The following is a 14,161-nucleotide window of genomic DNA, read 5'->3' as shown; positions in this document are numbered from 1 at the left end:
CTCTTTCTCCTACAAATGCACAGGTATGCAAACCCCAACAACCTTACCTGCCTCTTGTCATCCGGTGCTTTAAGGAAGAGTGCATTTATTACCGCAATGGTATACGTCTGGATTTCTTGGTCTGTCCTGTTTGGAACAATGTTGTAAACATGAGTGGAGAACATAAATGCATGTGAGCTGTAGAAACTGATCTTCCAGCTGCATTTCTGCAGGTAGACGTGGAAGAGCTGTTTCCACTTCATGTTAACCATTTAAGTTAGGTAACCAAGGTTGGTCATGACCAGGCTGTCCTTGTTACTGAGAGAGAAATGATGTCCCAAAGGGAGACTCAGCATTCAAAAAAGGTGGAATGAACTGCCCCTTGAACTGCCACTGACCCTCCACTGATCATTGCAAGAGTCTGACAATCAGTTTCTGTCAGATGCACAACAGCTGGAGATAGGAAGAGCAATCTTCCCTAAGGGCTTCTGGAAATGAACCTGCTGGTATTAAAGCTTTTCAGGTGCATTGACAATGTCCCAGGTAGGAGACAAACATAACTCTGCACAGTACATTACTCTATGCTACAAGAGGCAGTTTCCATCCATTTACGCACTTCACATTACTATTTAAGAAACAGCCCTCCCTTTTTCAAATATACATTCAGCTAAAGTTGAGCAATTTTTGTCTTACAAACCTCCCAGAGTGTGGCAAGCAAAAAAACCCCACCTATATGCTAATGGCACTAAGAATTGCATTACTACAGGGTGCTCCTCTCTTCATTCCCCACTGTGAATGACACAGGTAACTTATGGAAAAACAAACAAACAAACCCAAAACAAAACAAAACCAAAAAAATTCCTAATGACCAGGCAACTCCAGAAAGTGTTACTAGTTATCCAGTCACTTGTATACAGGAATCATAAAGGAAGCTCAGGAAGTGTCTTTATATCACTCTTTTTTTCCCCAAATGTTGTGCTGTTTTGGGGGGGGGCGGAATCCACCATATCAAGTGGCAGTCAAAGACACTCACCCCTGCAGATGTGGGATTAGCTGCCCAATTGTAATCTCCTGTGCTACCTTCTGGTACAGGTCGTGGCTATTGAGCACCATCGATTCCAGGATTGCCAGCGACCGTTGCAAGATAGAGATGTCCGAGGCAAATTTGTTCACGTAGCTTGCTATCTACAAACACAATCATTCAGAGAATTTACATCTTGTCGTGAAAGCAGGGAAAGGTAAGAAAGAAAACTGTGGATGTGGTTCAGAAAGGCACTAGGATGCAAAGCAGTCTTGTCCACATACCAGTTATCAGTGAATACCTGAAAATGATCAACCAGGCACTGCATATACCATCAAAGGACACAGTGGCACAGGTTCTACAGCTGGCATAAGTCACCATAGGTTTACATCAGTGTTCACATGACTGAAATGTATGCCTCATCATTACATTACGAACATGACATATCAACATAAAAAAAAATTGAACAATTATATTTTTTGTGTAGAAAACTTTGGAAAAAACAAGGAAACTAGTTCTCATTCTCTCCATCAAAAATTTGTGCAGCCAGTTTTCTGGCTTAAGGTAAATGTTTCAAAAGAGAAACTTACATTCTAGCTTTCTGGCAAAACACATTCTAGAAAAACATGCCTTTTTTTCCTGCTTGCTGTTACCAATAATGCTGAAAGTTCTTTCCAGGTTACCAATTAAAACTCTTGTCAATGATCAGAACAACTGGTTCCATAACTCTGTCTCGAGTCCAGCTTTTCATTAATAACCTTCCCTTTTACTGCAAGCTGCCACCAGCAAATGGCACATTAATTAAAACCAAGTTTGACCTCTGCTATTTTGCAGTGTGGCAATGACAAGCTGCACACTCATCTGCAGAGTCAACACAGCTGTGCAGTAAGATGTGGTAACACGCGTTCTTCTGCATGCTGCCCAGCCCACGTACCCAGCTTCCCTGGAAGAAACCTGCCTTCTGCTGATGCAGGAAGCGACAACTGCACAGGTTTTCTTCAAATACACCAATACCAGCACAGTCAAAATGAAAGGCACCCAAGAAAGCACAGACAAAAGAAATGCGTGACCACAGTTACTTGCTCTGTACAGCCAAGTAACAGACTACAGTGGTCCTGTCCCAAGTTTGATATGTTCCTTCAGGAAAAGTTCACATGTCTCTGCAGTACTCGTGCTTCAAGCCACTACTGTAGTTATACTGTTTCCAATTCTGGATGCCTGCTTAGACCTAAGAATTGTTTTCCTTTAGGAGGAAGAAAGGCATGCCCTATGCTTGGAAAAGCTGTCCAGGTGCCTGTAAAAGTCACATTAAAACGTTCACGCATGAGCAATGGTATTGTTTTGCACTCATGACATTATAAATAGTACTGAAGGAGCAAAACACCCAATGTTGGCTGGAGACAAGAAAGAAAGAGGGACAGATTTTTCTTTTTCTAATCTATTGCAGGGCTGCTGTTTGCTGTACTACTTGGTTTGCATTACCACAGCAGGAACACCCTACACCAAATGAAACTCAATTCAGAGAATATACATTGACTTTATTTTCTGTAAAGAACCAAGCCACGAACACATAGAAAACAGGAGGAGAGAAGCAACTTGATTAGCCTTTTTCTGTTCTGGACTTTGAGTATCTGCTCCAAGCAAGTCCTGAGCCCAAATAATATTTACAATAGTGTATGAAGCACAATGTGCTCTTTAGAGCAACAAGCTGCATGTCAGAAGCACTGTACTACTCCTCCTCTCTCAATGGTAATCCAGATGTGTTTTGATGCATTGCAGCTAGAGCTGCCAGATCTCCACAAGGCCCATGACAGGGTCAGGGTATGCACAGAGCAACTCTGCACTGCTCACACATTAAACCAAGTGCCCCCTGGATGCCTCAGGGGGCACTTGGTATCCAGGGGTTGGTTGTGCACCAGGAAAACAAGACTGTGTCCCAATTTGCTAGATTTCTGTCACCTCTTTAGGAGCCCTGGCATTTATGGATTATTCTTGGTGCAGCAGCTCCTTGAAGTGAAGCAGTTAATGCTTCACTGGGATATAATATTCATATCAGGGACCTGCAGAAATATAACAGTATAGATAACTGGAACCTCAGTCTAGGAAAGGCTGCCTTAGCCTCATTTATTCTCCTGACCTTGGACCATAACATCTTTTAACCACAAACACAAACACAAGGTCTAAAGCTGTCTTGTGTGTATAAAAAGACATATCACACTGAACATAGATGCAACACATCTGCTGGGTAACTTGCATGTCAATCTATGTATATTCATAACCACCTTGCCGAGGCATGAATCCTGGCCAGAAGTAATAGGCTTGTCTACCTTTCAAAAATAAGTCATGCAAGTTCCAGAGAGAACAAAATTGCATTAAAAAGAAATTCTATTCCCACACTTGAAGTTTTGGATGTGGGAGAAAAAGAGGTCCTTCTTGAGAAGAGACAGGAATAAAAAGGAGTTAAAATTTGTGTTATTTGCTGTTTTCTGCTTATTAAGCACCACACACAGAGAGGCCTTTTGACATCCAAAAATAAACCTGCATTCATTTATCAAAAATTCTGACGATTAAAATAATGTAAGCTCAGCAAAAACACTACATCTTTTCCAGAAAGAAGCAACTTGATTGTTTTGCGCTTTCACATGAAAACCTGTCACATGGGTGTGTCTCACTAAGGATAAAATTATGTCTTCAGCAAAATACCTGTAACCTTAAAATCTGCATAGTCCTCTTGGGACGTATATAGTCATATGCAAAAGAAGAGTCTGGCTGCTTAACTTCCTATCAATTTCAAGGTGAATTAGGAATCAGACTGTGAATTTACACATTCATGCTGTTTTGGACTAGGAGGAAAACATGTAAACTGAGGGTGGATAAAAAACCTATAGCAAACTAAACTACATCATCTGAGTTCTCTTCCTGGTTCAGCATCACTGAAGGCACAAGAGAGAATTTGAAAGTTAAAAAAAAAGTTGTTATTAGATAATAATAATAATACTGCACCAGGAAAAAAAACCCATATGGAAAAAAAACCCATATGGAAAAAACAGTGAAAGAAACAGATCTGATTTCCATTATGTATGTTCATTAGTTATTTGCCTACACTATTCTGTTGTCAGAAATGTACAGAAAAATCTGTCGAAGTTGTGTTATCTGTTAAATCTAATGCATATTAAAATTTTAAAGGGTGCATATCATTTTCAAGTAAGGAACTAGAGCTGCACTTGACTACAGAAAAAACAACTGACAGTTGTGACACACAGAAATACTTTCCTGGCTGCCACCCTGTTTTCCTGCAGAATACGTTATAGATGGCAGAGTAAACAATTTGTCAACATTAAGGCTCTGCATCACATACTTATGAAACAGCAATTATATAAATAATTTTTAAAGGGTTTTTTTAACTATCTCAACCAATACTTCTCCTCTTGTAGGAACTAAAGATGGAAGTACCAAATTTGTGTAGTGCATTTTTGTTATGGATTAGGAATGGTATTTCCCAGTGTAGTGTTCCCACTGACACGCCCCAAACTATGTGTTACTCGCTCACTCCCTCCTACTCCCTGTGGCAGGTGGAGAGGGGAATTGGAGGCACTAAAGGTAAGCATCATGGGTTGAGATAAGAACAATATACTGGAAACAGCAATGAAATAAGAAAAGGAACAGTAACAGCAACAACATGAATAACAGAGGGGTGAGCAATTCACACAAGAATGTTTACGACCTGGAAACCGGGAATACCTGAACCACAGCCACGCTACCCCAACCCAGAAGGGACCCCTGACCCGGTCCCCAGAAAATGATGTGAGGTGGTATAGAATAACATCTGGATCCTAGCCATGCCCACTGCTGGATACTGCAAAAATTAACCCTGTCCTGGCCAGAACGAGGACAATTTTGATAACCAATAATCGCTACTTTTTCTAAGAACTTGGAATCCAAGTCCTTTAGGCAACTATGGAATCTGGAAATGAACTTTATATCATCATAAGCAAGAAAAAGGTCTTAAGAGAATTTTTCACATCGTAAGGAAGTTTTTCCAAAGGATGCTCTTTTCCCTTAAAATAAGGAACAAAGGTGTCCTTGAAAGCATCAGTCTTATTTGCTGCAGTTAGAATAGCAGTCTTTATGTACCCAAAGGATGGCAGAGAGTCTGCATCCAACACCAGCAGTTATTCATTAGAAGCAGTCAGGGGTTCCCCTTGAGGTCTCCTCCAGCTTCTACATTTTTAAGTTAAAAAACTACTCAAGAAAAAATTTGGACTGATTCGAACCCATTCCAGTTTAGCTTTCATTTAACATGAAAGACAGCTTCAAAAGGCAGAAGCACTTGATTGGAAGCTCCCCCCTCAGCAGAAACTTATCAGCTCCCTTATCCATCCTGTCAGTCACTTGAGCAAGCCCATCAAGGACCTCAAGTGTCCTGCCAAAAGCCAAGGTCAGAGAAGAAAGTGAAAATGAAATTGTAGATTGCCGCCACAGAGATGAGACATGGTCCAAAGGTGCTCTGCTAGGTTTGCCCCTTGCCCACACTGCACCACTGAGAGCTGTGCCTTTCTAGGTCCCAACTGCATGCAGGTCAGGACACTCCTGGGCCTCTTTCTTCAATCTCTGTCATTCTCTGTCCTTCTGTTTGTCTTCTAACTGTCCTATCATTCTCCTTGGTCCCTTTCTTGCTCAACAGGTTCACTTTCAGTTTTATTTTCCAGTTTGGTTTTCATAGGTTCTTTGTGAGAATGCTTTTATTTTGTGGTTTGTTTTTTTTAAATTGGGTCATTAGCCAGGGAAACCTATGGAAGTGCCAGACAGAAGAGACGAACCATTAACAAGGGGAACACAACATTTTCTTCTGTTGTTACAATACAATCCACAGGGAAAAAGATGTTAATAAGGTTGGCCAAAGACATTAATTTTGAGCCATTAACAAAGTAGATACTTTAAACCAACGTTAGCAAGTTTCTTCATATGTTCCATAGCAGGCTCCCTGAGAAAGTAAGGCATTCTGGACTTGACTTTCTATCTCCTGCAGTCAGTTAAAAGCAGTTGTAGAATTTCTTTTGTCATGAGAAGATAACAATAATCATCATCACAACTATCTAGACTGCAAGATTCAGCAAAAATTTAAAAACCAGACCAAAACCCATATGAGTTACAGTATTTTTTTTTTATTATTAAGAATGCACCCAGCATTTTTAATGACCGAAACTGAGCTTTAGAAGCTAATGTATCTAATGCTGTTTTCACAGTTGATCCTTCTTTCACTTTTGGCAACAAAAGTAAACTTCTACTTTCCTTCAGTGGCAGCAATTTTCTAACTAAATTTAAAGTCCTTGCTCTGACATACACTACTAAAATGAAGGTATTTTTGTCACAGGTTATATTAATTTCATTACTGCTTCTGATAGTAATTTAGTGAAGTAACTGATATCTTTTGAACCTGTACAAATGCACTTTAAATTATGATAAACTCAATCTGGTTTGAAGTTTTTGTAAAGAAGAATTATGTGGTTTTGGGGTTTTTCTTCCCCAGTAAATGAAAAGTGTTAAATCAGTAATAAAAACTTCTTTCTGAAGTCTGCTAAATCTCTGTACCTAAAGAATACTGCCATGTTTCTGCTGCTTTTGTGCATCTCTGACACGTAAGTAAAGGATATGTTGCAAATCGTGGACAGATCAGTTTCAAAACCACATACCTCAACTGCAAGATTCAGGGGGGCAAAGTTCAGCTTGATAAACTCACTAGACATCATCCTAATTTCAAATTGCAAACTAACTCATTTCTCTTCTTCCAATACCTCAGAGGAAGCATTTCACTGCTGCGTTTTTTTTCCTAGAAATATGGCTTTACTCATTTTAGTTTACATTACATCAAAATATTAATTTTTGCTTTAATTGTACTTTATCTGCACAGAGAGGTCACGATGCAATTGAATAAGCAATTTCTCATGTAACAAGCCTAATACTGTGTTAATCCCAATTCACTCCAATTGATTTCCACAGAAGTTGAGCCAGATTCTGCAGGTACAAACATTTACACTTTGAAACAACACTTTAATCCCATTTTCATGTACCTTTTTTGACCAATGACCTAAATAATGTACCTGGGGAAAAAAAAAGGAAGAAAAGAAAAACAACCCAAATTACAACTCACCTCATATGTTTAAAGTGATATAGAACAGATAGCATTGATTACAAATTTACCTTTTTAATGAATGCCACAGAGAATGTATCCCACGATACAATCCCATGATCCATCAGCTCAACAAATGCAGTCAGTGTAAAGGACAACATATCTCCAAAGCTGCAAGAAACAGGAGTCATGACAACATTTACCAGTAATGCAGCAGGACAATGACCGAGGGAATAAAGCAGCAGGAAGCTTTCAGAAAGGCAGGAAGATGAAGCCAATTATGGACTAAGAGGTAGCAGAAGAGCAAGAGAGGCTGTGCTATAGATAGTCTCCAAAACAATTTAGCATGGATAACAAGAATAGTCAACTGGAAGAAAGCAGTTGTAAGAGAAGTAGTAATCCCCAGGAGACTACTGCATGCAATGCTCAAAAAAATCAGTCAGTCCAAATTAAACTTCTCTCTTAATTTCAGATATTTAGATCTAACAGAGGAGAAAAGTGAACTTTTTTTCCTTAGCACTTATGAAGTCTTTCTAATTGAAGGCCACATAGAGGTGTCACATTTTGGTACCTCTGCATCAAGCAAATTGGTGAGAAGTTGGAGCATTGTTTATTCCTTCTCTTACAAGGAAGCAAATGTATTTTTAAAAATGCACCAGAAGAGATAATATGTCTCGAGCAGTAACTTTCTTTCTTTAAATCTGAAGATGCATCTCTTTTTCCTTCTACGAGCAACCAAATTGCAAAGCGTGCAGCTCAAATTGTTTAGGTTTTGCAGGCCACTACCCTGCATTTTACACCTGTAAATTTGAAATTCAACACATCTTTGTATGAACACAAGTAAATTCAAAACGGGCTTAAACTCATCATGGCTAATGTGACTAGATGCACAGGATTTTTTCATGTTAAACCCCAGCTTGTAATGATTAGCTTCATTTCTATACATAGGGCACCAAACAGTCAGCTGTCACAATGATTTCAGCGAAGCTCTTCCATGAGGTAACTACTCAACACAAACAGCAGCGTGGAGATCCTGAAAGGGAGCAGTGAATTACCTTTCAGGGCATGTCAAACTGCCTGCAAGGTTCTCTGCCAGTAAGCTATTAACAGGTAAAATCATACAATCAAACAGTGTGAATAGTCCCAGTGATTTTAATACAACAGCTTACACCTAATAAAAAGGTAGAATAAAAAAAAACCCCTCTTCTCTCAGATTGGAACTGCAAAGCTCAGTATATTGAAAACTTGAGTCCAATAGTACAGCCATAGTTAATCAATGTAATTGGTGTTCCTTAATTTGTGGTTTATCCTACTGTCTGGCATGAACCCAACACAAATAAGTGAACATCCACTCAGATGGAAGACTTTTACAGCAGTACAGAAGAACAAGGCAGAAAAATCAGCTTCAGTGTAGCAAGTCTAGTAGCTGGATTGGGTTTACTCTGCCATTTAGGGACTTCTGACGGCGAGATGCCGCCTTGCATCTCAAATGGCCTCTTCATTTAAGGAAGGACACCTTGCCCCAACTCCTGAGATTCCCTCCATCAAAAAAATCCTTGCCATTCTTGACACTTTGTGAGTAAAACCCAAAAAACACCATAACACCTTTCCCTTCAGTAAATATGGGTATGCACAGTGGCTTTGATTACTTATGACAAAATGAAAAACCTACACCTAAAAATAAACAAGAAAAATTGTGCCTCTAAAAAACCTACTGTAATTCTGCAAGGAATACTTTCTTCAGCAAATACATGATCTGGATGTTCTGGGGTTTGTTTTGGGGGACAGAGGATGACTTTTTGCCTTTTTGTTGTAGTTGGTTTGTTTGGGGTTTTTTTAATATTGCAAATCATTGAAGAACAACATTAGATTGAAAATGTCATCATTAGCATTCCAAGGATTTCATATTAAGGAATATGAATAAGGAATAACCAAGGATTTAATATTAAGATGACAATAAGGCTCTGAAGGAAATTCCTGTCACGTTGCCCAATTCATTCCTTTTGAATAACACCGTGATTTATGAACCCACAAATAAAAGAGCAAGCCTAGGAAAGGCTTCCTTCTAAAAGCTGGCACCAAATCCTAATGCATCTTCATGACAGAATACTTCTACAAATACAAGGAATACTAATACTATAGGTATTAATATTATAATTAATTTAAAAAAAGAGTTTCAAATAGTTTTTTAATTAAAAAGGTAGGCCATATAGGTTGAACCATAGATAAAAATCTCTCCCAGCATTAAACTAAGCACATAATCTGGCAGAGATAGATTTTCTCATCTGTTGTTTTAAAATTTAGTCAATTAACCTGTATTTAGTATATGAATACTCTTCTGTAAATGAATTCTACATGAAAACTAATCCCCCTCAACAAAAGGTGTAGTTTAGAGGGCTTACTTAAACTACATTAAACTTGTGCATGGATATTCATCTTCAGAACAGCAGTGGCTGGAATGTAAAGGAATTAAACTAACCTGGATTCACCAGTCTCATTAAGTCTTCTCATCAAAACTATTGATCAATCCTACCTGATTAATACTGATTCATCCATGCTCCTCCACAGCTTTGGGGGGAAAACTGGCTTAATGGAGCTGCCAATATTGGTTTTAAAGTGTAAACCTGGTTTTAGTAGGTCTGACAGTGATATGACCATTTGGGATCCAGAAGGTGAAAGTACTTTTCAACTTAAAAATGATCAGACACCTCATCAGATGTCACTCCAGTGACTCTGTTTCAAATAATTAGTGAGTGAAGAGGTTCAACACTGGGACTAATCAAGCAGCAAGAAATACTTCAGGTCTATTATTATGCAGCACCACACATACATACTATGTCCTTCTAAAATATATGGCTATACACATGCACCTGCCCACACACGTATACACCAACTGGCACTGCAAAAGTCAAAAGCCAGGCTTGAGGCGTAGGCATTAGGAGTAGCGCAGCTAAAGATGAAAGCAATCTCCAGGGTAACTAGGGCAAGATAAGGATTAAAGCATCTGCAGGGGGAGGGGAAGGGTGTTGATTCATTGTGAAGTGGTTAAACACAAGCAGATAGGCAGAAATAGACTTTCAAGTAATTAGTTTCAAAGCGCGCGCACACAGACGCACTCATGCTATTAAGAGCAGCAGACAGAATAGAGGCTAGAAATTTCAAGGGAATCAAAGCTGGTTCATAAAATTAGCAATCTTAAAAAAAACGTGGTAGGAGCTGTTTGGCTCAAGGTCTCTGTAAGTGTTTTGATCATACAAGAAGTCCAAAACATAATGGGACCTCTTCATAAAATCGTTTTAGACTAATCCATAACACAAGGCACAACAGTTCTATAACTATCAAACCCTCGCTGCTCTGGCAAAATGACTTAATACTTTGAGGATAATTCCTGATGAAGGTGCTTTTTAATGCAGCAAGAGGAGAAAAATGATCAGAAAAATGCACTGTGTAGTTGCAATTTCGTATCTCATTAACACTGACATCTTAATAACCTTTACTCTCAGGCAAGCTACTTCTACAAGCCCTCCTGAATGCTGTGATGACTCTGGCTCCTGGATGCCTTACATTGGGACAACTGATGAAGTTTGACTATTTTTTGCTGACTCTCCTCTTCCAACCCCCATTGTGAGAGCTGGTCATGAAGCATCTCCTCACTCACAGCAGGTGTTGGCAAAAGCCTGTTAAACAGCAGAAAGCTGAGGTTTGCAATGCTATCAGCTGTCCCAGCATGAGCCATTCCAGTGGATGGCCATGTTCTAATACAGCCTGTGGCTCCTCTTTGGCTCTCTGACAAACCTGAATGAACATGGCCATGTTCTAATACAGCCTGTGGCTCCTCTGTGGCTCTCTGACAAACCTGACTGAAGATTAAGGCAACAGCTGCATTCTACATCTCTAGGCTTTAGAGAAATATCAGGTCAAACACGTTAATTTACATTCCTAAGAATTCTCTTTATTTTTACCTTATGAAACTGTGAAGAAAAAAAAACAAACAACAAACCATTCCACATATTTCGATACTAGTTTTCTTTACTGAAAATAAAAATGACAGGAATGTGCATGTGACCCTGATTACCACACCTGTCTCTCACATGCTTCCTAGTATCATTTCTACATGCTAAACCATCTTTTTATCCTGTGTGCTTATTTTGAAAGATGCCTAGAGCAACTTGGATTACTTTTCAAAATAAATTAATGGCAGTTTAGCACCCTAATCCCCCAGATGTTTTTAAAAAAGAAATTGAAAAGATCTCAATCTGTGGTTTGCACACATATCAAAATGAACATTTTATCACTGTTATGGAGGGAAAAATACTTGGCTGCTCAAATGATTATGTAAATCAAGATAATTAGTCAGTCTCAGGCAACAAACAAAGGAGTACAAGCTTTTACCAAGCTAGATGGAGTATCTCATGTTTTATATGAAAAGAGCCTTTGCGTAGTAGAATCTGGAAATTGATCATTGCTTGCCTGTTGCAACCAGTGTACAGCCACCAGCCCACTCGGACTAGAAGCCAAAGAATGTACATCTTTACACAAACCACTTTTCATAGGCAACACAGAACCAAAGCTGAGCTCTAATTTGCAAGGAAAAGCAGCAAAGAAACAATTTAATTGCGCAGGAGGTAACAGAGGAGTAGTAGCCTACTACTAAATGCAGGAGTGGTTAACTAAGTCCCTTATCTGGGCTCACAGCCTTATACTGGGCAGCTGAAAGGCCTGACATCACTGAGGTCAACATCAAAGAGTAAGAACAGCTTTCTAAATTGGAGCTGTCAAGGATAAATGGCCATGAATAAATTTAAACAGGGGAACAGAATATACCTAATCATCAGAGGACAAGAGCTCTGGAAAAGCCACAGGGGCAAGAATGTAAGTCTAAAATGAAGACTGACGATATAGCAGGATGCTTTTCCAGCACAGTGTGAATTTTATATTGCTATGGCTCCTCTTCACTGCTTCAACACCACCTTGTTTCTTCAAGAAACCTTTCCAAGGGTAAAGCTAAGCCACCATCAAATCAAAGTAGGAGCAATTCACACCTATTTGGTACTTAGTACAGATTAAAACGATGGAACAATCTGTGTAGTAGCTGCCCCTATTTTACTAGATGATTACAGAAAATGCACTTAACTGCTACACAGCAATTGACACGGATTTTTTTCTTTTTCATCCTGCTAGCTAAGCACTACTGAAATATTTCTTTGTGGTACAGTTTCACTGCGTTCATTAAAAGGGGTCAGCCTTACTGATTTCAAATCCCTTGCATTTCAAGAACATGAAATAGCTTTGTAACCCTAGTATCAGGGTTTCACTGTTTGAAAATTAATTCTCAATAAAGAAAAACAAGGTGTACATTTTAAACATGACTGTAAATTTTGAATAAATCCAGGCGTAGATACTCTTACTATGGAGTATGACTAAATCCACTTAAAGGTACTTTAAGCATGGGAAACTAGCCCAGAGGAACTATTACATACTGAAGATGTGATTAGAATTACCTTTTTTTCCTTATTCCCTATCTTTTAAATTCCTGCTTTTGTTCATTTCATGGTAATTTCTTCAAATGAACTACTTTTCTTAAAAGCCCAGGAATCACTACACAGGAAAAACATAATTCTCCAATCAGCTTGGTTTGACTAAGTTTAGCATTGTAATTCATAGAGCTGTTTTACGGGATTTTTTTTGTAATCCATCCATCAGCCAAAACAGGATAAATAAAATCCCAAAACAAAATGGAAACCCCTAAAACTGAAAATACAGAGAAACTCATGTTTTAGAAGAACCCCTTCAGTGCAGAATGCAATTAAACAGGGCCTCTCTATGAAATTGAGGTTTTAATTAAGCCAAGCCAGTGTGTGCAAGCTGCCAGAGATAAAACAAAATATTGTCACTTTATTATGTCATCCTGTACATCCAAAGTAACTTGGTTTTTGTTAATTAACATTTGGCTCCTTTAAGTATCTTTAATCAAGAAGACAGGAAGTGGATGCTGGAAAGTGTTATAGTTTAGTTCATTATATCAATCTCTATGGGGTTTTTTATAGTTCTCATCTCACTAGATCTTCTCATGGGTGAAAAATAGTCAGGATGTTCAATAACTACACTCATAGAGCACTAGTGTAAACACTATACCTTCAAAACATACATATGAGCAAGCCAGTTTCCAGAACTATTGGTTTCACATCCTCAAAAATGGGTCTGGTATCTTTTTCAGTGCAAATCCCAAATTCAATAATTTGTGTTATTTAATTGTATCATCTCATATACTACTGCTGGAAATCAGAACATTAAACTGAAGTTTCTACTGGCAGGATTTAACTTCCAAAATTAGAATAAACTTTAGTCACAGAAACATTCTTTGCTACTGTATTCATTGATGCAATAGATCTATACTGACCAATCAGGATCCTCTTAATAAGGATCTTAATTAGGATCAAGTGGGTAAAACCTTGTTCTCACAAGTAAACAAAGCTAAACTGTACCAAAAAAAAAATTAATTCAGGTCATCAGTCAGATCAGGTCCTAAAACCAGGGTGCAATGCAACTGTCAGTATTTCAGTACTGTCCTGAGGACAAACTTAATGCATAGAAGCCTACACTGGGATAAAATCTGGAAACAGAGAGATGCTGTAGGACTATAACTATTCTTCCACAAAAACTATTCTCACAGCAGTGAGGAAAAAAAAGCCATCTAAAAAGGACAGGAAATACTTTGTCTCAGCAGAAGTGATCATAGAATCACAGAATTATTACGGTCAGAAGGGACTTCTGGAGATCATCCAGTCCAACGCACCTGCCAAGACAGGGTCACCTGGAGCAGGTTACTCAGGCACACATCCAGGTGGGTTTGGAATGTCTCCAGAGAGGGGGACTCCATACTCTCCCTAGGCAGCCTGATCCGGTGCTCTGCTGCCTTCAATGTAAAGAAGTTCTTCCTCCTGTTGAGGTGGATCTTCTTGTGTTTTAGCTTACAGCCACTCCTCCTTGTACTGTTGCTGGGAAGCACGGGAAAGCGTCTGGGAACGTCA

General features: G+C 38.9%; 1 protein-coding gene across 3 annotated transcripts in view; it reads right to left on the bottom strand.

Annotated features, from left to right (window-relative positions):
* Nucleotides 1–14,161, bottom strand: part of ELMO1 (engulfment and cell motility 1) — a 304,753-nt gene that overhangs the window by 192,283 nt on the left and 98,309 nt on the right. For all 3 annotated transcript variants that reach the window (XM_008633859.2, XM_017734444.1, XM_017734443.1), the window contains 3 exons: nucleotides 7,202–7,301; nucleotides 1,013–1,164; nucleotides 48–126 (listed from right to left, as the gene is read on the bottom strand). In XM_008633859.2, the coding sequence (XP_008632081.1) occupies nucleotides 48–126; nucleotides 1,013–1,164; nucleotides 7,202–7,301 (331 nt within the window). The remainder of the gene's footprint in view (nucleotides 1–47; nucleotides 127–1,012; nucleotides 1,165–7,201; nucleotides 7,302–14,161) is intronic.

This window comes from Corvus brachyrhynchos, unplaced genomic scaffold (genome assembly GCF_000691975.1).
Source record: "Corvus brachyrhynchos isolate BGI_N302 unplaced genomic scaffold, ASM69197v1 scaffold94, whole genome shotgun sequence".
Classification (NCBI taxonomy): Eukaryota; Metazoa; Chordata; class Aves; order Passeriformes; family Corvidae; genus Corvus; species Corvus brachyrhynchos.
The sequence above is the reverse complement of the archived record's forward strand: the minus strand, read 5'-3'. Positions and strand labels throughout refer to the sequence as shown.